The sequence below is a fragment of the Aspergillus lentulus genome (assembly GCF_001445615.1).
Source record: "Aspergillus lentulus DNA, contig: Alt09, strain: IFM 54703, whole genome shotgun sequence".
Lineage (NCBI taxonomy): Eukaryota > Fungi > Ascomycota > Eurotiomycetes > Eurotiales > Aspergillaceae > Aspergillus > Aspergillus lentulus.
In genome coordinates, this window is record NW_028322117.1 from 1,902,906 (window position 1) to 1,927,282 (window position 24,377).

Sequence of the window (24,377 nt, forward strand, 5' to 3'; positions counted from 1 at the left end):
TGCATTTTCGGTCCGAAGAGATACCAACTACGTTATTCACTGATTTATTGTGTAACAGTCATCACTTGCAGATAGCAACAATTGTGCACTATTTGACGGGCTAGACCCGTATAAAATAGACTTTTATAATTGACTTTTATCAGCAATAAAAGACTCACTCTGAGCCGATAGGCAGATAGATAACTGTCACGTTAACCTAGGTTACTTCCAATTCCGATAGGTGTGCGTTCCAACCGGGCTGGCTTGGCACCGTCTCTAAGCGGCCACGCGACGACACCTATCTTCATCTCATCTCACCAGCCATTCGCCCTCGTCTTCTCCTTTTCCTCCCTCATCTTTTCTGCCGTGTCCTCGTCCGTCAATAATCCTTTTCAGTGCTTCTCAATCGCAAGCAACCATGGCCTTCAGGAACGGGCCCTTCGCGACCTTCCTGATCGTGTGTCGTAAGCAAACCCCCCATCACTTCCCAGACCACACCCCTCCCAGAACAACCATTCTAACAAGACTCCAAAACAGCCGTCTCCTTCTTCCTGGGCATCATCTTCTCCCTCTTCCCCTATGACTACCCCATCCTGTGGTCCACGGCCCCCACCCCCGCGGCCCACTACGACTACCTGGAAGCGCATCTGCGCTTCCTCCACGCCTCCCCGCCCCTAATCCCTCGCATCCTCCACATCGTCATCTTTTTGGGTCTGGCCGGCCTCATCTCAAAACTCTACCGCCCGTCCGAGAGCAACATGCTCTTTGACGGCGCCTCGCTCGTCCTCTACATGTGCGGCATCACCGTCTACATCGCCAATATCGTCAAGGGGCTGCGTCTGGCCTCGGCGGGCAAGTACGGCGAGGAGCTGGCGGCCAGCCCCGAGGAGAAGGAGCAGATTCTGAACCGCGAGGACTCGCTTAAGGTGTTGAGTGCGAGTAATACAATCCTTGCGTTGGTGTTGGTGGGGGTGTTGGTGCTGCAGGCGGGGCAGTGGTATGCGGAGCGGAAGGATGCGCAGGAGTATGAGTCGTTCAGGAAGGGGCATAAGGATGGTGGTGCTTCTTCGTCGGCGGCGTCGGGGGCTGCGGCGGCGGCGAAGCCTGGGAGGCAGGGGAGTGTCAAGAAGAAGAGTAACTAGGTTTAGTTTCCTCTCTCTCGGGTCGAGTTGGTATGACTCGACTCGGTGTATTGCAGTTTGATGTCATGTATGGGTGGTATGTTGCTTACTGGAGGGGGGATACGGGCGATGGATGAGGTATGGTATCAAAAGTATGCGGGTCATGGCTATATCTACTTGGGCTAGTTCTATGTACATGGTAAAGCGAAAAAAACCAAGCACCAAAGCCTTGACAATGTTTCGTGATGATCATATATAAACATTATGGCAATGCAAAAGGGGAATCATACGATGAAGCACCCAGCAAACCTTGGTGGCGCTTGGGCTTGCAGAAACGAACGTGAGCATCATGACAAAAGAGCGGATGCGATCATGTCACATCACTGTCTCGGGAGCAAACGAGAACGGACTCCGCGGCAGATCGGGCGATCTGGGACTCAGCGCTTTGGCAAATAGATCCTCGCCAGAGTCGGCGCTCGATGTGCGCGTAATTGCAGTCATGGATGCAAAACCACTGTTGTGATCACTGTTGTTTTGTTGTGCTTGGATGGATTCCGGCGGATAGTGCACCACGGTCCTAAGACTGGTATCTGGCGCGGGGGAGGGATGCAAAGCGGCGTTGGACATGGGTTGCATTGTGTGGAAGGAGTTGAACGAAGAGACAGCCACGTCGGGCGACTGAGGAGAAAGGAGATGGCGCGCGTCCGAGGATGCTACTACCCCATTAGTTGGCGTCGAACTGGAGGAACGCGACGAGCCCATACCATCCATCTGTGGGGACAGTTCTCGCTGGCTGGTCTGCAGCTTGAGTCCCTTGAGCTTCTCGCCCAGCTTACCCCCGCTGGTGGGAGACACCGGGGTGGCGGGACCCATTGGATATTGCGGATCTTGCATGGTCTGTGTCTGGGCCTCCGACTTGGATCCCACTCCGAAATTGCTCTCGATCCATTCCTTCTCCTGCAGCGCCATGTGCAGCGCAACCCCTTCCGCGTTGTTCATACATTCCTCCCGAATCTCCTTGTCCAGGACCTGCAGCCGCTTCTTCGCCCAGATCGTATGCAAGACACCCTTCTTCCCGGCCGAGCGACCAGTGGCACCTAACTCCGGAGGAAAGATAGCAGGTAGCGGATTCAGTTGAAGCGAGTTTGTCTTCTGAGTCGGCGTCGACGAGGCCGAAGACGTAGCGGGAGGCTCGTAGGATAAGGTCACCACGGGAGGGATGGTGGCATGAGGCGGTAGCAGGAAGTAGAACCGGCGAGTGTTTTCGCTTGTTCGCTCATCGGCAGGGAGGACTGTCGTCTTGCCCTCCCATGAAACATGCCATGAGCCTCCAGGGCAATTTGAGGATCGTCCGAGGTCTTCGTCATCCCATTCGATCATGAGAATCTTAGTGCCATCATTCCCTTTCCCTGCCTCGAACTCGAAGCGGGCCAGCGCCGTGATGCTCAAGCTCTGAGATGGGTCGCGGGGTGTCTCTAGACCAGCAAACTCACTGTCCGGAGTGAAGGGAGGGGAGAGGGCGCGAGACATGGCTAGACTTATATTTTTGTAGGATGAAGATAGCAGGGCGCTAAGCAAAGGGGGGCAAGAGTGCTGGAAACGGAAAATCGTGTTTGCTTTATTTTTCGTCCCCTGTCCTTCACAGGATGGATGGTCAGCGCGTAGGGAGAGATCACACAGAGACCGATAGACAGTCAGGCTGAGAAGCTGAAAGGTACGTCTAAAGGGCAGGAGTAAAGCGAGAGAGTGCAAAGGGACAACAGACAGACCGACAGACAGAGAAAGTGGTCGATCACGGGATGGCGGAGGGGTTGCAAATCCCAGCCTAGTTGACGGCCATGCTTCTTTGTCCGTTCGTATTGTCCAGTCGAAAGCCCTGATACGATTCGATGGCTAATGTCAAATGGCCCAGATGTCTTCGTACTACGACGTTGATAGGAGTCGTCCGAACGCGAAAGGCCGCATATCTTTTGAGGGGTCTTCTTGGCCGCGCTTCTAAATATAGAATTATACCCTGCAAGGCTACAACAATGGCTTGGCACCTGATGATGTCGTACTACGGCTCACTTGGCCCCTCGTGCTACTCTTTACAGCTGGTTTGACCTGGTCCGGTCTTTTGTGGGTATGCAATAGTATACTTGGGGGCTCACTTACCTGAATAGCATTGACGTATTTGTCCGCTAATAGTTGTTCGTCAAGGTACGTATACACATAGTCCGCCGCTGTTCGCTATCGTCGAGCTCAATGACCGACCAAGAGATGCCGAAACGACCTTGTACCTGGTCAGATCTGTGCATTATAGTTCTGCAAGCATAATAAGCTTAATTGCAGGCCTGAATTGGCCATAATTTCGTCATGGTGAACCAGCGTCTTGTACGGTACAATACCATACAAAAGCCCTATAGGACAGTTAGAAAGGCAAATCAAGTGGAGGATACAAGAGAATGGTCACTATAGAAGTGACAAGATGGTCATCACGTACAGCAGGGCATGGATAACTGCCTGTTGCAGATGGATGATGGCGAAGAAATCATCATGCAGGAGAGAGCGCTTGACCTATCAGAACAGCAACACCCCTCATTAGGCAGGGAACGTTCTAATCTGGGTGCCGCTGTCATGGATATCTGAGATCCCAGCTGAGAGGCAGTTCTTCTATCTCAGCGCCAGAAGAAGCGGGAGACTGGTGTACGCAGCATGCTAGAGCTGAAGATGTGCATCAGCATTATCAATGGCGTCCTGAGATAACCGCCTTGAACGATTGATGTCGACTGTTCAGAGGATGTCAGGAGTCCTTGACGTGACGAGAATGCATATGGATCAAATGAAATATCTCAAAGGCCATCTATTAATAGAATCAGCGCTACACTCTGACCACTGGGAGAGCAGATACAGAACCCAAGCCTTGAGATCCCAGGAAGATCAGGCAATCCAAGAAGACCAGACAATCACTTTGTTCTGCGATGGACAGGGGATGCCTCCTATGTGATCCAATAGCTCAAGAGAAAACCAGAACTTCAGATGAGCTGCTTGGATGTATCGAGGGTTTGTTGTTGATTAACCATGTCGCCTGCCTCGACATGAACAACCTGAGACAATTCAACTGCAGCAAGTAACAGCAGAGGTCTGAGATTGAGTACAAGAAGAGAGAATCATTTTATGGCATGAACAGTTAAGCGTATCCTCAAGCAGATATATACACCAACTCATAGCGTTGAAGCCGATATGATATTGATCTCGCTAAAAATATCACACCCTGTAAACTAAGGCAGCGTAGCTCCTGCAGGTGGTGTACCAGAATAGTAACAATCACCAGGCCCAAGCATAGGACCCAGTACGTACAGTCAGCAGACAGGATCAACTATCAACCCCTCCCTGGCTCCGTCATACACACTCATCCACCTAATGTAAGGAATCCCACCATCGAAACAAAAGCGCCAACTAATGAGTACACGCCTTCAACGAACAAAGGCGATCAGATTTCACACCCCGGTCAAAATTCGTCACAAACTCAAGCTTAGACAGTAGTAGCAGAGCTGCGAGTCTTTACTTTTCTATCATTCGACAGTCACTGCCAGAGCGGTTAGCTGAGGGGTTGTTGGCGCTCATGACTGATCCGGGCAGATGATTCGTTTCGAATCCTTCAGATCACGGCGCCAAAACCGCCGCATGGTGTGATATCATGCATGGTGCATATAATTTTCCACCACTTTGGAGTCTGATCTTGCGAGATAGTCAGTCGAATTGACTGTCTTCTGCGGGATCTGCCTCATCGAAGCACAGCCGAGACTCGAAACTCAGGCAACAGTCAACAGACTCAGACACACAAACCTCGACAAAGAAGGCTTGCAAGCAGGAAAGTCCCCGGTAGATGTAGCTGTATCCAAGAATAGCATTCCTGGCGCTTACCCGGCCTTCTCTATGGAATACCACAGAAACAATGGAACACCAGAACCACCAGACCCGCACGTCATCCCGGTTCTCCACGCAGCTGGTGTATCTGTGAAAATCGATCCAATCACATTAGAGTCCAGTCCCAAATATCCAGCGGGGAGCCACCGGAAGGATCCACTATACCCCGGCGGGAATAGCGTGGGCGCTTAATTGCATCTGCCCCGATGCCCCAGTGCTTTGGAACAATACCGCTCGGGTCGCTGATTGGCCCGTCGCTGCCACGGATGCAGGGTGATAAAACACCTGGTGGTGGGTTACAGGAAGAATTCGAGGAAGTCGCTGGTATGGATGGGAGGGCCGAATGAGGGGCATGAGGCAAGTAACAGAGAAAGTGTGCTACGAAACTCAAACTGTACTGGAGTATGGAATATGGATGTAGAACAGTTGGTGGGTCTGTGTATTAAGAAATACGGGCCATATTCGCTTTCTGGATTAGTTGGGTGGCTTTACCAAACCTGCGGGACTGTCACATCTACTATCAACTCAGGAAAGCAAGACATCTCGGTGTAGATTGACCGAGGGGCAACGATCAGATTGAATCGGCTTGTCCGGACGGCAAAACTGCATTCGTCACGATGAGTTGAAACTTCCAGCGCGTCTTGTCTTCCAATGAGAGCCAATAGCTTATTGTCAGTGTGGTCACGGCCTACTTGATGTGCTGATATTGCCAGACAAACCACACCACAACGAAACTCGCACTAATCCTTACTTGCGGGCCCGGACAAGGATCGTTGAAGATACTCTCTGTATGAAACCATCTACTAGTCTAGTTTCCAAGCGTCAACTATTGAAATGAAAAGGGGCGCGAGGTCAATCAATGTGATCGCCTGGGGTGTCGTATGTATCCGGTGCGTAACGGTATGGTAATACACCAGCGCAATTTCATATTAGTATTTCCAACATCAACAGCAACAACGCCCAACGGCCCACCAGGTTGATCGCAATTCATTTTCGCTTCCATCACCAAACAGGCGCAACTAGTCGAGGGTTCGAACGCACTGTTCGCTTGGGCTGCTATGCTGTACACTAAAGGAAGAGTGAGCGCCTTGCTACCAACTTGATTGCTGCGACAGACCTCAAGAACAAGCATGGGGATCCTATCTAAATGTAGCGGGCGTCAAAGGATCCTCGATTCACCATTGAGATTGTATCTAGCCTGTTGGGCATACAAACCCTGACTCAGGCATCTCCCGCGTGGCAGCGCGTCTGTTTGACCGCTATCTTCTCTTTGCGCCGGGAAGCAGCCCGTGAGCCTCAACCCAGAGCAGGTGCGACTGGCACATCCAATCACCGCTGCTACCATGCCCTTGGGACGTTGGTCGCTACGTTCCGTGCGCTGTTGGTCTTTGTTTGACCCGTCCCTCCGAGGGATTTGACAGCTTATCAGGCCCAGTAATGAGTTTGATCGCTGTTGGTTCAAATTGACTTCCCCAAAACCAACATTGCTGTCGCTTGGATTGACACGTGGAGCGACTTGGATGAGATGGCGCAGAATGGGAGAATTCAATAGGCTTCGTTGAGCCAAAATGACCCGACATGTGGTCTTGTTCTGGATCAGGCTGATGGTCCCCACTCGTTTCCTTGTAGGAACTGAGCTGCCATGATCTGAATGCCGGCTTCGGGATTTGGACTAGAGTTCATTCCTTGATCAGTGGACACCAGATGTTGGAAATAGCTTCTTTGTGATGTCTTTCAATGTATCCGGCGAATCGGAACGTTCCCAAAGAGAGTTGGGTCATGCGCGGTCAGTTGATCGTAGAGTTTCCAAAGACTGGTACCGTAAAGAAGCCATATTGGGCGAAGCTTAGTATTGACCAAAGTAGGTCAATACGCTGTTGTGCTGTGCAACAACCAACAGGCGTGGTATTGAATCAGACTTCACCAGGTAGAGTCGAACTGCCTGTAGAACTGTGGAACAAGGTTGTACCCAGGCTAGGAAAATGACGGAATAGACCGTAAGATTGTGCTCAGCTCCCCAGGCATAACTGATGTATCTTGAATTACTATGTATGCAAAGTAAATAAAGCCCACACCATGTCAATTAAAAATGAACGTGATGGATCTGCGGCGTACGAAATCGGATGCTATTTGTTTCGCCAGACTCCCCAACACCAAACCCTGCGCTAATTGACCCGACCATATCCTAAATAAATCTGACTGACCGACAGCCGTGTATAACGAAGATCCTAAGTCTCCTTGTCTTCTTGGCACTTCCTTCGCTTGCCTTTGGGCGGAGCCTCGAGCTGCGTCCTCTTGTAGGTCACCGTTCGAGTCACAACGTGTCTCACACTAACTCGGCCGCTTGCACTCCGCGGCGCCTCAAAATAGCGCAGCTTCCAATCTGATTGAGAAAAAGGCGAACGAATTGTAGTCGCACTCTGAGGAGACTCTGTTGTTGGTGAATACCTCAATGTCTGCGGTATCCGCAAGCGCCGCAACGACGTTGGGTCTTTTCTAGGCTGAGATGCCGGTGCTGTGAAGGGAGTGGGCGGTGGAAGTGAAGCGGTAGCAGATCGGACGGGGTCATTGAAGACGAAAGAGCCGCTGACTGCACTGGTAGGCTGTGACGTCGGGGAGTGAGCAGGTCTGTCGAAAGGGAACTTTGAAAAGCTCACTCCAGCGCTGGTAGGGCTGGAGAATACGGGCGTGAACGCTTTGAGGAACTCTGTATAAGCCGCAGGAGGCGTGATGGGCGTGGAGATGCCATCCTCTTGCTTTACTCCATCCGATAGGCTCGACGAGGATTCATTGTGAAGCTCGGAAGGGAACTTTGTAGTAGTTTTTGGCGTCTTTAACGGATGCAGAATTGGTTTTGCGGAAGGCATCCTGAATTTCTCCCTGAGGAAACGAACTGAACGGTAGCCTTCTCAGAACAGTCGTCAACACCGTCGACCGAAGATGCCAGTCTGCGACGGTTGAGATGTCGTCCGTGGCAGTAGATATACAAGATAATGTAGACGGCGCTTAGGATTGGAAGGTACAAAACGCCGGGAGAGTTTGTGGTAGCAACGGCTACAAGAAGTCTGATAGGAAAAGGAAGAAAATGAAAGAGAGAGTCAAGATATGAGCAACTCTTAGGAAGACAATGCGCTCTTTTGATCCCTGACGGCCAGCAACGACAGAGATCGAAGGACGTGGAGTGAGATTTATCTGTAGCCTGGAAACCTAGGCACTCGAATACCCTGTAAGATACGTCGTATTGTTGCGCGAAACTGTCACAGTACAATACAGATACAAACTTCTGTAAAGCTTACTGTCAGCTATCACACGCTAAACCCAATCCAGCACTCTCAGCCCGAAGTGAGCGGCTGCACTGCTGGACAACACAACACCGCCCCTGCGAATCAGAAGACGATGCTGGGATGGGGGGAGCTCTCACTCACTTGTTTGCAGGAGGCAGTGGCGATCTTTCTGAGGAGAGGTCTTCAGACCAAGGTGTGAACGTTTCAATGAGGAGACTGAGGATGAAGAAAGAGGGGTCCCTTTCACGAGCTGGCAATCGAGCTTCAGGTACCCTCTCGAGGACAGTTGGAGACAACGATCTTTGGGACCAGCATACGATCCTACTACTCTTATATATTCCTCTTGTCGTAATGTTTACGCCATGGGCATCTGTCGTTCAACCCTTCCCAGCTGAACGAATCCTCCGCATTGTCGCGCGCTACCAGAATAACCCTCTAAAACCTCCTCGCGCTGTCCACCCCCTGCGAACATAAGCATACTACTAACCTAGAGACGCTTAACTCATCTACTCAAAAAGCCACTCTGGGTTTGCCCTCCTATTGCCATCCCTGGTTCGCTCGGCGTCAACGCACGCGGGGTCTGCTGGCGGCTCGCCCACGGAAATTGCCCCTCCTTGAATCAGTAAAGTCGCTTAACTCACATTTAGCTGACAGGCCGGCCTGAAACTCCGAGTTGGATCCTTCTTTCCCATCGTCTTTTCTCTGATGATTCCGCAGCTAGCAGTCTGGTCCGGGACTTGCGATCCTTGCCGTTCTGCCCCTATATGCAGGACGATAAAGCGGCTGCAAGTATGGCCGGCGCTTCCGAGATTCTTCAACAGCCCCTCATTCTCATGAGCGTGCAGAATTAGAGACAGCTTTGCTCGTTGCCATGGAGAAGTCTGCAAAAGACGCCCCTCTGCGACGGATCGTCGTCGGTTCTTCTGCGCTGCTACGTCTTGGCGGACTGAAGAGGATCTCGCACTAATTCTTGCAGAATCGCATCGATTCGACATCCTGGTCCTCTTCATCTCCGACTGATACTTCAGACTGGAAGTTGACGCTTGAGTATTGTGGTCTCGAGGTTGCGACGACATGGTTGGATCACAGTTGATGGTCCCGTCTACGCGCACTGCGGTCACTATATTTACAGACGTGGACGAACAAGCGCTGAACAAGACAGCCTTTCTGCGATGAATCTTGAACGTGATAGACGTAGAGATGATGGTCAGGCCAGCCTGCTTGGGAACGCACGCAAGTTACCTAGATTAATGCGCCGCGGTTATCTATCTTCCTGCTCATCTAGTTTGGCTCTTCATGTATCATGGAGCTTCTCAAACGCAGCGGTCCTGTCTTCGGTGATCGAGGTTCTTATACTTATTAATCAGTTTGGGGGACTAACTAGGCTAGGAATGAATGGTCTAAGCATGTCAGTCAGTGTAATTTAGAGAAAAAAAAAAAATAAAGTACATCAGAGAGTGGAGAGGAAGGCGTGGGAACAGCGCAAATTTGGACTTTAACAAAGCAGCCTGCTTCCTATTGTTCTTGCCTGAATCTCTCTCCTGCAGCTCCTAACCCAAAAGGATATAGAAGTACTCTTCTACTTTTATAACATTTCCTATTAAACAACTCTTACATTGCACTCTGACGTACTGCCAATTGAGCCTTGATTGTTCTCCTCTACACCTCGAATCCTCGACCTGACATGTTCAACACTCCTTAAGGTTTTCCTAGGGAAAATCCTTTTTATTATGATTTCTACTTAGAAGCCGTCCTGATACCTACGTAATCAGACACTGAGAAGATAAGGATCATGGTGTATTACGTCCAGAGTTGGTAATATAGCTGACGACCATGGAATGGAATTGGTTTAGGTACTTAAGGTCAGCGCAACCTCAGATTGTGTTGACCAGTTCTCAGCCTGTACTTGTTACTATGCTTACCCTGCAAAATGCCTCTGATCGGTTACAAGAGACAGCACTTCAAAACGTTAATGCACATTGCCAATTCAGTACAACTGGACACAGTACGAACCCTTAATGCACAAAGTCTGGCATCTCTCTACAGTCTTCCTGTTGAGTTGATCTGCCACATCTGTCAATATCTTCCTATCGCTGAGACCTTCTGTCTGATGATAAGCTGTGCACGCTTCTGGTATGCAAGAACCGGTATTCAAGCTTTTGTCCGTGTGCAGCAAACGTTGGATGCAACAGCCTGCAATAGCTGGTGGGTTATCGAAGCACGTTTTCATATCCTCCGCCTGATGGAATTTGATAAGCTTTGTGGGAAAGGCATCATGTCTTTTTGTTGCTGGGCGTGTATGAGGACTCACCCGAAAGCATGGTTTCGCACCCCGCAGTTGCAAATACCCGTCAATTTGAAGTTCTCGATTGAAGAGCAGAGGGTAAACAGCTCAGCTGCTGTTACCCGCATCTGCAGAGCTCAACACAGGAGTACCTGGGTTGGCATGTGCCATGAAATGACATTTGTTGAGCTCCGAAACCTAGTGCGTGTAATGGAGACTTGCAAAGAGAAAATTGGCTCCTCTATTACGATCCCTGCTGGCGGCTGCTTTTCAGAGCATGTGGAGTTTAATCTGAACACCATGCATATCTCATCCCGGTTCTACCTTGGGAGACTCTCAGATCTTGGCCTGGTTGGCTTTGATCGTCTATGTCGGAATGCAAGGCTTCCAATATGCCCACACAAGAGAATTGACGTGCTTGCAAAGTACTTCCTCCGATATATGAGTCCAGGTCATGTCCGTCGTTGCCTTCACTGTGGCGCGGAATTCTATGTGACAATCACCTCTGATGATCTGATTGAGCTCCATATCTCTCGCCATGTTGGTAACCTTGCATCAGGGCGTTCTCCCATATGGCGTACAGCATCTTATGCATCTGTCAACCCTGCCTTCCTTGATCATTGCCGGGCATTTGCAGACTGGTTGGATAGCATGTATAATCCTCAAACCGGTGCTGTGTATAACGGAGGCCAATTTGAGATATTCGCGCCTGCTCGAAAACCAAGGTATAGATTCCATTGGACTGAACCAATTCCATGATGAATACAACAGGGGATGCAGGGACCGGACTGGATGTCGACAGGTGAGCTGAGCTGAGATATCAACGTAGGGATCAGAAGATTCTTTGGTTTTTAACCGTATTGGGATTTGCTGTTCTTCATTTTCAACCCTGTGCAACGCCTGATCTCAAACAACGAATTGTCAAGGCAAGCTAGCGAGAAAACCATAGTTCTGAATATTAACTCGGCTGAGCAAGATCAAATAGCCAGCCCATCTACCATTGGCCTCGTAACCTCGTTCTTCTAGCCTGGGAAATTTGTTGAGTGCACTCAACCCCACTGAGCTAAAAAGGTTTCAAGAGTCGACTCAGGACAACCACTTCTAGATGGTAGAAATGATAGTGCAGCAGATATTCAACAGAATCCCGGGCCACTTCTCTATTATTTAGCTCATCTTGGTCCGTTGGGATAAATAAGCATCAGGTGTTCTAGATCATTCAAGTTACTCTATGAGATGGACAGAGGCTCTACCTTTTTCCTGAGGTATCAAATCTGATACATAGCGCTCTGTCAGACGAGGCGTAAACTGCAGGGGTCTTTTGAGTATGGGAAGTGGTCGGGGATATAGTGACATTGCATACAAACATAACATCAATCAATTCAATCAATCATAAAGCAAAGCATCAAAACAAACAGAATCATATCTCCACTGGATATCATTCACAAAGCAGAAAATCAACAACACCAATGACTCCACAACCATGTCCATGTGAGTGGAAATGACTGCATATGAGTTTGCGCCTTGAGAATTACACCCGCAAGTCCTTTGCCAGCCTCGCCAGAAAAAATGTGCTTGTCATGTCCTCACTGTCCTGCAGGATATAACTCGACAGCACCAGGAAAGAGTGGATTAGGAGACTCTGTCGTGCCGAACAGAATGGAACGCCGATTGTTGCTTCGGATTTTGTCGGTTTTGTGAGCACGACCGGCTGCCCGAGTGGAACGTCGATGTCGGAGTCGACGTATCGTGCGTGGTCCGCAGAATCTCCAAGTTGGTAGCCAAGTGGCACGAGTCCCGTCAAGGGATTCTCGGCCGTCATGAGACTCGATCTCGTGTGAGAACGGAAAAGAAACGCAAGGAAACACACATCTTCCAATTCAAATCAGCAGATAGTGCCAGCCATTCCGCTGCATCACGTCCCGCCAGTGGACCTGTTGTTTCTTGATCTCTCTCATGCCCGACCCTGTACCGTTGCTCTCTGGAGATGCGGACCTCTCGATCTTGGGCACGGGACTGCCCGACGATGCTGAAGACGACGACGTTTCCTCTGGCGTGTAGTAGCTTTCCGTCGGGTCGTCGGTAAGTCGCCAGACCTCCTGCAGTAATCGATACATGCGCCCGAAGCTGCCCAGGTCGGCGTGATCGCCTAGCAGAGAGGCACGCTCGGCCAGCACGGCCCGGAAATGGCTCGTCGGCGCAGAGAAGGCACCCGTGATCAACAGGGGCCAGACGAGGGAGCGGTCGAAACCATTGGGGCCGGAGGGAATATAGTTCAAGGTGTTTGCGACTGCTGCGACCAGATTGAGGTTACTTGGCTGGTTGCGGTCAAAGCCGGGGACTAGGCTGCAGAGATAGATTCTGGCCGCGATGCGGAAGACCGTCGTCATGTTCTTCGTCAGAACCTCGGGGCGAATGGCTCCTGTAGCGGGTGAGAACGGGTGCTCCAGGGTTTGATCCACCGGTTCGGTAAACTCCAGTTGTCGTCCGAGAGCGGACACATGCGAACACACAGCCATTGCGTCTACGCGACCTTCGGTCTTCAACGCGTCCAGACAGGTGATCTCCGAGATGAGGTACATGACACGGTCGTCGCAGCCCATGAGCTCCCTCAGACCTGATGACGAGCCGCTAAGGTGCTTAGCACGATAGGTGTGGGCGAATTGGGGTGTCCTCCCCTGCATAGTGGAGCCCAGGATGTCGATCCACGATGTTAGTGTCATGCTGAAAGGAGGCAGTAAGTACGGGTTTCCATCAGGGACTGCCGTCGGGAGACCGAGCCTGTTGACCAGATTCGACGCGGCTTGAAAGTGGTCGAACCAAGGAATGTCGGGAAGATAGTCGTCCGCGGGACCGACAGAACAGTGGAAGAAGATCATAGCAAGCGTGGCATCCAGGATCTCTTCATGGTTGACGTCCTCACCGAGAGCTTGACATAGTTGAGAGACAGCCTCAAACCGGTGGCGCATGATATCATGATCAATCTGTTCGCCGACGAATCCTTCGGTGGTCTTGAGGTGGATGGCGGCAACGCTGAGACAGCAATGAAGGTAGCACTTGTTGGTTTCCAACGCCTGCAGAATTGCCTGGGCCCGCGTGTGGCCCCGTTGATGCGCCTCTAGAACCGGAAAGATGATGCGCAAGACATTGTGGATAAAGTGGTCGAGTAGCGGAAGATCATGGTCACTGACTGGAATATTTGACTGCAATGTAGTATACGTCTGCCCAATACTCTGCTCACAAATCGCCGGGTCGATACCTGATAGATTCGGCGCTTGAGAGAAATAATCATCTTGTAACCACTCCTCGCCGGGGAATGTGGGAAGGGGCGCGCTTAACTGCGGAGCGGTAAAGGTGCTAAAGGTTGAGATCGAGGAATCATGGCGCAAGGGGACATCATTGATAAAGGTCTGTCGTTCTGTCTTGACATCGATCTCGTATGGAGCGTAAGGGGCATACATCGTCTGGTTCAGACCGGGCGTCGGCAGATGTGATGAAAAGAGATCGTATGTCTCGGTGTAACCCGGGCGATTGAATTCGAATACGGGTGACAGGGGCGATGTGGCAGCCATATTGCGACTGCGAGCTAATGGGTCTATCGTGGCCCTATTGTTAGAGCAAATACAAGTAAGGTGAGTGGAGGTGCGGTAGTCCTACCAGTCGCGGACCCATTGCGCTCATTCATCTTTGTCTGCTTGATCTTATTCTTGATGCGCTCCTTTTGAATCCTTCGCTGTTCGGCATTCCCCCACCAGATCGGACGCTTATATTCACATTTCACGCAGAGATTGCTGCAAGCACCGCAGGCTGGGTGCTTTTCATCACACTTCTTCCTGCGCAGACGACATGTGAAACAACCTAGACTCGTTAATAAGACTATCCGGCCAAATAGAAACTGGAGAAAGATGATGCCAATGGAGTAACCAACCAGATCGAGAGCGCTTGTGCAGCTTGGGGGCCTTCTCCGGTGTCCCTACGGACACTTCTTCACCGGGCGAGGGCGATTGGGTGGAATCGATCCTCTTGACGGCGTTCGAGGCCGAGGACTTCTTCCTTGACGCAACAGGCATTATGCTAGCAGAGTTGTAGAAACACGTCTCTATCGGTATCAATTCAAGTCGTCTGATGCGGGTGAATAACAGGACACAGGTCGCCTGGAGCTGTTGTTTGTCACACCGAGTATTAAGTCGCAAAGCTGAACCAGCAGCCTTTGCTATATCTATATTAGAGATAAGAAAAGAAAGGCGCGGCTATGCAAAGGACAAGGCGATGGTATAACTCTGACAAGGCAATAAGTAAACATCGGCGGTGACTCTGTGGGATTGATGAACCTTTAAAAGCAAGGTTCACACCCGACAGGCACGCCATGATTGTTTCTATTTTGGAACCAGATAGCCGAGAGAGAGAACGGACTTGCAGTGGTGAACGCCTCGAGCGGGGGATGGCAGGGGAGATCATCTCAGGCGTAGTACACTAGCAGGGGGGATAAGCAAAACTAGCGGCAGAATTCCCTGCGCTGCTAGTAAATAGTTGGTCGGCGAAGTTAGCCAGAGCTAATTTTGGATAATTGTGATCATTCTGGACATTTGCTGCCTCCAAATTGGCGCCCATGCACTGGATGATGCCGAGATGATTGGAATCTCCGTCCATGGCTGGGAAATTGATTGGATTTAGACTCTTCTCGAGGTCTGTGCCCAACAAATCCATGCTGATATTGAGGGAAATTCGTGCAACCATTATGCATGTTAATATGCTAGTTTGTCTTGATTCTTTGTCCATGATACAATATCATTTTTGGGTGGAGAGATAACTTCGTACAGCGAAGGATGGCAGAATCAAAGCAGACCGTATGTCGACATTCTACTGTAGGCTCCTCCTGATTGACAGCAGCAACCGGGAAGTACCTCGCTAGCTATGACCAGCAGAAAGCAGAGTTGCCTGTCGTCCTGTAGAAAAGGTATGACAAATTGCTCGTGACCTTGTCGATAATAAAACTCTATAGCCAATGAGAGTCGTAGCTCATCTCTTCTCGAGAACTGGAATTTAGCTCTAATTTTCAATTGCTTACTGGATTTGGGAAGGGTAATAACGGATCATGGCCATTCATCATCGCGGCGTAGCATGAAAAAGGAGACCAACCCATATTGAGTATAATCACAGCATCCAGTGACTTCTTCCTGGATCCTGAGTCCCTCCAGAGTTCAGAGGGGAAGGCAGAGAGAGTTGGCAGAGCCAACAGTTCAAATCGACAAGCACCAATCGATGTCTCTTGGACAAGAAGCTGGAGCACTAACAATGCACCATGAGACCAGGATGATTGCCTAGTCCCACCAATCAAGGTAGCGAAGCCGAGCAGACGAAATCAACAGAAAGTCGGAAACATCAGAATGACTAGAAAGGCTTTGCGGGGCTAACCTTAGCGGGATGAGCCAAGCTTCCTTGTACAACAGGTGATTGGCTAGACGCCTTTATATTGGTGGACGCCATCGAGGGTTCACCAGGATCGTGTGGTGCAGAACGGGAAACCCGCAGCCAACCGTGCTGGGTGGATCGGGTCAGTGCTACCCCAACAGAGTTTGGCCAAGATGATTAATTTGTGATGAATCTGCTGTCTGATGGTCGATAAGCTGGCTCCTTGGGTTCAGACTCCAGTACACATCTAAAGTTGCCTTAATTAGTAACATTTAGCCGCCAAGTAGAAAGCCAAATGCCTGTTAATCTGTCAGCCATTTACTAATTTGTCCCATATCAAGCTATCTTCCCAAAGATTACTATTAATAATTTTCTGCTCTGATCCTTGTTAATCACAGTAATTAGTCGGAATTTCCTACACCCCATGATTTAGTTGGTGATGAAGTTGGCTAATCCCTGTGTCTCTCCACTGTGTCTCTCCGATGCACGTCTGTCAGTCAAGGAACTTTAGCTGTGGCTGGTCTGCACACTAGATCTCGAGTCACACCGTCACTCTTCGAGTTTTTGGAGTACTCCACAAACAATCCGCTTGTTTGGACAAAGCAATGTATATCAACTTCTCTTCCCACTTCAACATCCTCATGGCTTGAATTAGGTTCCTCTTAGTATTCAGTGTATTTCATTATCTTCCTCTCCTTTTTTTTTTCAGCCTCCAGGAAGTCAAGTAGGTCAAGACGCGAATATCATCCTTCCGACTGGACCCCCGCCGTCACCGGCTCGCAAAGTTTCTTATCACATTCCTGCAGCTGCAGATCCAATTGGACTGATATAGTGCAATAATTATCGGCGATATTCAGTGACTAGGCCAATCGTAGATCGGAGTGGCCGATCACAGTCCTGCAGGATTCCCTGTCAGAAGCACATGCCAAGTTGTGACAATGCCTTAGAAAGTTAGACCTGGGAAATGCACTACCTACCTATGCCGCTATAGCCCATCGAAAAAAAGACTGCCGTCTTATCTCTGGCACTACGATCGTCGCGACTTGCTCCGTCTAACACAAACCAATATGGCAGTATCTTAATCATGAGCACTAGGCTGTCTTTGCAACAAACTGTTAATCCAGCATACTTGAGTCCAACAACGGTTTCACTACCTAATCGAAGAGGTGACAAAGTGACAATATCACCGCGATAGAAATCAGCACTAACCACTCTCAGCTGCTTAGCTTTCAAAGGCTGGGAGTAGACGCTTAGTTACTCTTGGCCTGCTCCTTTCCCCGTGTTGAAATCGGAGCCCATGTTCTCTCCTCAATGCAACTAATTAATCAGGCTTCTCGTTATTTATAGCCAAATTATAGCTGAAAGAGGAATTTACTGCTCAACCCTTCCTTCTTCCGGTTCGGGTATGCACGCTCAGATTGTTCCCCTCATTGTGAGCGAATACCACCTGGTGATGTACTCAACCGTTATCACTTCAAACTCTTCCAGTTCTGGGTTCAACCTAGAGGATAGAGCCAAGGTGCTCATCTCCTTCACCTGTCTTCCAAACAGTCTACGAAGTACAATGTGTACTCTCTCTGCATTGAAAGTGTCGCAGCGTACAAACATCTTGAGATAACTCTGTATATACTTTCATATTCTTACTTCCTGAGTGAGTGGACCTATTTTGCATCATAATCATCATCATACACAAGAGAACGATCATAGCTCGAAGCCTTAAGTGGTATGAACTCACGACGCGGTTATGACCTTGCAGCGATAGTCTGCCATGTACCCCAATGTCCTTCGCCATCCACTAGGCTCTGAGAAGACTCTTCTAGAAATCCGAATCGATGTCTTTGCGTTCATCGCTAAGCGCCAGATGTAAACTTAGCGCTCGCCCTGAGATTTCATCTTAAACCACGAGAAATTCCCCTCGAATCCTTAAGCGCCCACAATATCTGTGAGTTTCAGCCTCGACTTACCAAAATAGAAGTGAATACTACTTTTCTTGTCGCAAGAGCCGAGACTCATACTTGAGTCATTTGCCATGCATCTCTATCGTTTGGAGCATGATCTAGCCTGGTGTATGCAATGACGTGGTATCTAAACATATCTCAAGGCAGACTTGCCTCAGCCTGCTATCAGGTATGGATGGGGAAGACCAGATTAGTGTCAAGTGCGGTTGTGTGACAATCATCTCAGGCGGCACCCTCTCGACTCAGTCATGGCTTAAGTGTGCGTGAGCTTTGGTATGAAGGTCTTTTGTTACTTTTCCCAATTCGCTTGAGGGTGACTGGGAGAGTCGAGGACAGGAGACCCTCCGGCCCAATCACACGTATTGTCGAAGAGTAAGAGTCTTCAAAGACACTAGAGGCATTCTTCTGTCGGTGATTAAGCTTTTGGCATTCCTGGCCGGTTTATGTTTCCGGAAGTCAAAGTGATCAGATCAGTATGCTAGTAGATAGATGGCTGTCATTGAAAAATATAGTAGTTGATCGGGCAAAATATATAATGACGTAAGACCGGCGGGATTCAGCTGTAGTCGATTCTCAAGAATACGAAAATGCATTGTTTCGAATTTCGCTAATTGCTAGAGAAGTCAGTAGTTCTCTGTGTACGTGATGTAAAACCATGTTTGATGTAGAGAGGCAATCGTTGATAGCAACATGGTCTTGAGCTTGGGACTGTCACATGCAGCAACATGTTTAAGCTTACCGTCATCGCGGCTGATCTCTCCGCTTCTCGATGATTCCTACTTCCGGCAAACCAGCATTATCTTCCGCCAGACTCCTGCCATCACTCCTCTCATCCGAGCCCAGGATCTGCGATAGCATGTATCTGTGGTCGCCATGTTACGTTCACCGATAGCCCGCGCTATATTCCGCAGCGCTACAGCGTGGTCAACAATCCCGTCTTCGTCGCAGTCGGCCTCGCGCATCGCGGCTCCTGTCCTCGATTCTTCCTACTTCTCCGGCCAAACATTCCGATACCCACGTTTTCCTTCTGCAACACTTGGTCTCACCTCAAGAGCCTTCACATCTCCCTCGCAGACTTCTTTTCGCATTCGCAACAGATACTTCTCCTCCTCGGCCAGGCTATCCTACGGATACGGCGGTGGTAGATATCGGCGATTTGATGGCCCCAGTCGCGGAACGCTTTTTCAGCGATTGTTGACAAATGCGAGACCATACCACTTTGTCATAATTGGCGTTGTAATCGGTGGTATCTACACCAGCAATGTCGAGACGGTGGAGGTGAGTTTGCTCTTTTGTCTTCGATAACCAGTCCAATGTGATTTCTGAGGATGCTTGGAGGACGGAGATTGAATGACGTTCCATAATTTGCTGTGCAGTACTTCATTTCTGACGCCTTTTCTCCCAGATGACCGGCCGCCGACGATTCAACTGTGTCTCCTCTCACCAGGAACTAAAAATGGGTCAACAGAGTTATGAGGAGGTTTTGAGATCAACACGCGGGAAGATTCTCCCCGAGAACCATCCGCTGGCCATCATGGTGAACCGCGTGCTCCGCAGATTGATACCGCAAGCGCCAATTGAAGGTGCAGATTGGAGAGTTCATGTCATCAAGGATGACGGCATGGTCAATGCTTTTGTTTTGCCTGGGTATGCATATCCTTCAACATCACGGTCTGTTGTCGCATGCCACTGACCCTATACACAGAGGGAAAGTGTTTGTCTACACAGGCATCCTGCCAATTTGTAAAGACGAGGACGGGCTTGCAGCTGTATTGGGCCACGAAATTGCTCACGTTGTCGCGCATCATCCAGCAGAACGCATGAGCAACAACATCCTGACAGTTGGAGCGGTATTCCTTATCTCCATGCTATTTGACATTTCCGGACAGATTCCTTCGCTACTACTCAACCTAATGTACAGCTTGCCTAATTCGAGGACACAAGAGGTATGACTTACTTTTTTGCCCCGCAGACGACCCGTACGCTGACTACTTTCTAGGCTGAGGCAGACAACATTGGCTTGAGTATGATCATCAACCATGAACGATTATATCTTTGATGCTAATCCGGACTAGTGATGATGTCAAAAGCTTGCTTCAATCCTGAGGCTGCTGTCGGACTGTAAGTCATTACCTCCGGTTCACTGTATTTATGATAGAAGTATCGTCGACTTTGAGCGTCATGGCTCACATCTCCTCCCAGTTGGGCGCGCATGCAAAAAGCAGAGCAGGAGGCACCACCTCAATTTCTGTCAACACACCCTTCGGTAAGACTCAACACGCCCTGAGTCTCGCAGTACCGGGACCTGACTTTGTACCAGAGCTACAACCGCATGGAAGCAATCCGTGGATGGTAAGACCTCCGACAACATCATCTGCTGAGGTGTACTGACGAGGTTCCAGGCTGGGGAAGGCCGAAGAAATCTATGAAGATAGTGGATGTAGTACCCTGGGCAACTACAGTAAGCGCTCCAAACAAACCAGTCGCTCATCCTGGGGCTTGACTAACAATAATCTGCAGTGCCGGGATTTCGCCAAGCTTCAAACGACTACTACAGATGGTGAGCGATAGTTACTGAGATGACCTGGTTTGTATTATAGGATACAATCTTACGTATAATTATGAAATTACGACTCATGCAAATCAAATATAATCGCCAGGATAAGTCCTCTGTATGAGTCCAAGTATTATTGTATGTCCCAAAAAGGAAACGCCCTAGCCCCTCCAGATGCAAACCAGCCAAACACACGCCGCCGCCTGACCGTCTCGAAAGCTCCATCAAAAATTCCCGGAGTAGCACGTAGCTTGTGTGATAGCACCAACTTGCGTTCTTCGTTATCTTTCAATTTTCTCTCTGTTTCGAGAGGAAGCTTTCTTCAAAATGTCGCTGTCTATGCCTGGTCCAAGCCAGGCGGGTCTTTTCAAGCCTGGATACCAGAGGTAAGCGAGTTCTATTTGTGGAAAGTCCCGCTCAGCGTACTCCGCGTCGAGTTGAGGAGATGAGATTCAGCAACGCAACGCATTCAAGCTCTCAGAGATAGTCAATGTAACTGACATCGCGATTGCTACAGTCACGATGCCGAAGACGGTGCCGTCATTCGCAATATCGAGGCCTGCCAGGCGATCTCCAAGACCGTCCAAACATCGCTCGGTCCCTACGGCCGCAATAAGATCGTCATCAACCACCTGCAGAAGATGGTGCTTACGTCGGACGCCGCTACGATTCTCCGCGAGTTGGATATCGTGCACCCGGCTGCCAAGCTGCTTGTCATGGCGAGTCAGCAGCAGGATGCGGAGATGGGTGACGGTACTAACATGGTCATCGTTCTGGCGGGAGAGCTGTTGAAGAAGGCCGAAGAACTGCTACGGATGGGCTTGAAGACGAGTGATATTACTCAGGGATACGAAAAGGCACAGAATTACGCTCTGAAAGTACTAGAGGGTGAGTTGTTTGGTCATTTACGTTCTCACCGCGTTTTTCAGGGGCTATCCAATATGCCACGCTTCCGAGCGCATTTTGTTCATCTACTGACCGATGGTGTGTTGATAGACCTCGAAGTCGATCGCTTGAAGGAACTACGCTCTCAGGAAGAACTTTGCAAGGCTCTTCGTACGGTCATCGCCAGCAAGCAGTCCGGAACAGAGGATCTCTTGGCATCGTTAGTTGCGGAGGCAGTTCTCGCTGTTCTGCCCAAGAATCCCGTCAATTTCAATGTCGACAATGTTCGCGTCGTCAAGATCATGGGTGGTAGCTTGGAACAGTCCCGTGTGATCAAGGGTATGGTCTTCGGGCGGGAGCCTGAGGGTACCATCAAGAAGGCCCGCAAGGCAAAGGTTGGAGTTTTCAGCTGTCCTATCGATATTTCTCAGACCGAAACCAAGGGCACCGTGCTCTTGAAGAATGCCCAGGAGATGCTCAATTTCTCAAAGGGAGAGGAAGAGCGCCTCGAGGCGACCATCAAGGAGCTTTATGACTCCGGACTCCGTGTTGTCGTTGCTGGCTCCTCCGTCGGTGACTTGGCTCTGCACTATCTCAACCGATTCAATATTCTTGTCATCAAGATCCTTTCCAAATTCGAGCTCCGCCGTCTCTGCCGTGTCGTTGGCGCTACGCCCCTGGCTCGTCTTGGCGCCCCCATGCCCGATGAGATGGGCAGCGTTGACGTTGTTGAGACCACTGAGATTGGTGGTGACCGTGTGACCGTTTTCCGTCAGGAAGAAGCCAACGCTGTAACGCGTACTGCCACCATTGTCCTGCGTGGAGCGACTCAGAACCACCTAGATGATGTCGAGCGTGCCATTGATGACGGCGTCAATGCCGTCAAGGCTATCACAAAAGATCCTCGACTTGTTCCTGGCGCTGGCGCTACTGAGATTCAGCTTGTAGAGAAAATCTCGGCTTTCGCTGACAAGACTCCAGGTTTGCCCCAGTATGCCATTCGCAAATACGCCGAGGCTTTCGAGGTCATTCCTCGTACTCTCGCGGAGTCCGCTGGCTTAGACGCCACGGAGGTTCTCTCACGTCTCTATACAGCACACCACCGCACGACCAAGGCCTCCGAATCGGAGGAGTCCGAAGAGGGCAGCTCTGAGGAGGAAGAGCCCTACTGGACTACAGGTGTTGATCTGGAGGCTGGTTCTTCGACCGGTACCTTGGATGCAGTTGACGAAGGCATTCTGGACCTCCTGGCATCAAAGAGCTGGGCCATCCGTCTGGCCAGTGAGTCCGCTCGGACAGTCCTCAGTGTTGATCAGATTATTGTCGCCCGGCAAGCGGGTGGTCCAAAGCCTCCAGGCCCTAACCCCAACTGGGACGAAGATTAAATGTTTTTAGCTATGACGAAATCTTTATAGTATGGGGCCACAATGCAGGATGCTATTAGAGGCGTCATCTTACGAAAAGTCTATCGACCGGAAATTTGAGACAATATGTATAAGACATGTGACTATAGGGGTTATACTATCTATGACTCGACCCAGTGCGACTGGCAGTAATAACAATTAATCCTTGATCCCAATGGCTATATCTTGTCAATAAATGAATCTGGTAGGCCGGAAGTATGGTTGACCTTGACGGTGTGGTGTCACGTGACTATTTGGATTTTCCGGGCCGAAGCTGGACTTTCTTTTTCATGAGTATCGGTTGATCGCGTTGTCGAGGCCCTTCATCGTTCCTGTCCCACATCCTCCCTTCGTCTTTCCAGTTACGACCGTCAATTCCGCCGTTCAACATGTCGCTCACTTCGCAGGCCGCAGCTCGCTGCTGCAGACAGCTCGTCCGTCCCTCCGTTCGCATCTCTTCCACCACATATCTGAGCCAGCGGACACCCAGCCGGAGGTGGAACTCGACAGAGGCGCAGGCTGCTGCTCCTGCCAATCCTAAGATCACCCAGATTGTTGATCAGATTAGCCAATTGACGCTTCTGGAGACGGCGGATCTTGTTGCCAGCTTGAAGGTCGGTTTTCTTCGTCTCCTGGGTGGTATCGCAATTCGGTCCACCCTTTGGCATTCGGTGTATCTCATCAACGCTTGATGAGGGTTGATTATTCTGCTGTGTTGTTTCCGTACTGACATCGGTCTCTTGTACAGTCCCGCCTGAATATCCCCGACCTCCCCGTTGGTGGCTTCGCCGTTGCTGCCGGTCCCGGTGGTGGTGCTGCCGCTCCCGCCGCTGCTGAGGAAGAAGAGGCTGCTCCCGCCGCGCAGGAAAAGACTCTTTTCAACCTGAAGCTTGAGACAGTGGATGCTGCCTCCAAGGCTAAGGTTATCAAGGAGATCAAGGGTCTGCTCGGCCTTTCCCTCGTCGACAGCAAGAAGTTCGTTGAGTCGGTACCCAAGATGATGAAGGAGTCTGTGCCCAAGGAGGAGGCGGAGAAGATCATCGAGACCCTGAAGGCTGTGGGTGCCAAGGTTGTCATGGAGTAAAGAAAGGGGCGCGATGATTTTTATCAATCGGTCATCCTCTTTTTCTGTCTGCTGAATGAGCGATGGGGGCTTGTATGGATCTGTACGCTGTGGGTTGGACTGCATCATCCTGCCGGAGTTTTATGTCTTGCACCGCCTCTTCTTTATGTGTTTTACTTCTCCGTCATATATCTCTACACAGTTCCTGATATAACTGGAAAGCGGGAAACAGGCGGCAAATGTACATTATCAACTTTTGTTTGGACAATCTGGATACAAGCTGGAAGGACAGTTCTTTTTGGTCGATGCTTGTCGATCCCTATGGTGTTCGTAATTCCGAAGCATGGTTGCATCTCTGATGCAACGATGTCAAGTGTAGGTTATACATATGGCCAAAAAAAGATCAATTGTGCCCCATGGAGTAGCGTCACCTGCGATGTGAGTAGAGTGCGGTACAGCTCCGAATCTCTCTCCGCCGCACCTCCGAATCAACAAATCTCCCGCCGCTCATTTACAGCAGAGCCTTCC

At 50.1% G+C, this 24,377-nt stretch overlaps 6 protein-coding genes across 6 annotated transcripts; 3 read left to right on the forward strand and 3 right to left on the reverse strand.

The window, feature by feature from the left end:
- Nucleotides 1–397: 397 nt before the first annotated feature.
- ALT_5450 (putative secretory component protein shr3) lies at nucleotides 398–1,121 on the forward strand (the record flags this gene model as incomplete). The annotated part of the gene is made up of 2 exons (XM_033554796.2): nucleotides 398–443; nucleotides 517–1,121. The coding sequence occupies 2 exons, from the start codon at nucleotides 398–400 to the stop codon at nucleotides 1,119–1,121; spliced, it is 651 nt and encodes a 216-aa protein (XP_033410687.1).
- A 354-nt stretch (nucleotides 1,122–1,475) lies between these two features.
- On the reverse strand, nucleotides 1,476–2,630 carry ALT_5451 (uncharacterized protein; the record flags this gene model as incomplete). The annotated part of the gene is made up of 1 exon (XM_033554795.2): nucleotides 1,476–2,630. One exon carries the CDS (start codon nucleotides 2,628–2,630, stop codon nucleotides 1,476–1,478), a length of 1,155 nt encoding a protein of 384 aa, XP_033410686.2.
- Nucleotides 2,631–7,237: 4,607 nt separating this feature from the next.
- Nucleotides 7,238–7,876, reverse strand: ALT_5452 (uncharacterized protein; the record flags this gene model as incomplete). Its single annotated transcript, XM_033554794.2, has 1 exon — nucleotides 7,238–7,876. The coding sequence occupies one exon, from the start codon at nucleotides 7,874–7,876 to the stop codon at nucleotides 7,238–7,240; it is 639 nt and encodes a 212-aa protein (XP_033410685.2).
- Nucleotides 7,877–12,454: 4,578 nt separating this feature from the next.
- On the reverse strand, nucleotides 12,455–14,644 carry ALT_5453 (Zn(II)2Cys6 transcription factor; the record flags this gene model as incomplete). Its single annotated transcript, XM_033554793.1, has 3 exons — nucleotides 12,455–14,169; nucleotides 14,232–14,432; nucleotides 14,503–14,644. 3 exons carry the CDS (start codon nucleotides 14,642–14,644, stop codon nucleotides 12,455–12,457), a joined length of 2,058 nt encoding a protein of 685 aa, XP_033410684.1.
- Nucleotides 14,645–18,817: 4,173 nt separating this feature from the next.
- Nucleotides 18,818–22,768, forward strand: ALT_5454 (chaperonin-containing T-complex subunit CCT8; the record flags this gene model as incomplete). The annotated part of the gene is made up of 11 exons (XM_033554792.2): nucleotides 18,818–19,222; nucleotides 19,350–19,591; nucleotides 19,650–19,890; nucleotides 19,944–19,968; nucleotides 20,020–20,065; nucleotides 20,147–20,210; nucleotides 20,265–20,296; nucleotides 20,347–20,405; nucleotides 20,465–20,504; nucleotides 21,016–21,386; nucleotides 21,495–22,768. The coding sequence occupies 11 exons, from the start codon at nucleotides 18,818–18,820 to the stop codon at nucleotides 22,766–22,768; spliced, it is 2,799 nt and encodes a 932-aa protein (XP_033410683.2).
- A 407-nt stretch (nucleotides 22,769–23,175) lies between these two features.
- Nucleotides 23,176–23,870, forward strand: ALT_5455 (mitochondrial 54S ribosomal protein bL12m; the record flags this gene model as incomplete). Its single annotated transcript, XM_089599915.1, has 2 exons — nucleotides 23,176–23,457; nucleotides 23,535–23,870. 2 exons carry the CDS (start codon nucleotides 23,176–23,178, stop codon nucleotides 23,868–23,870), a joined length of 618 nt encoding a protein of 205 aa, XP_089455792.1.
- Nucleotides 23,871–24,377: the final 507 nt, after the last annotated feature.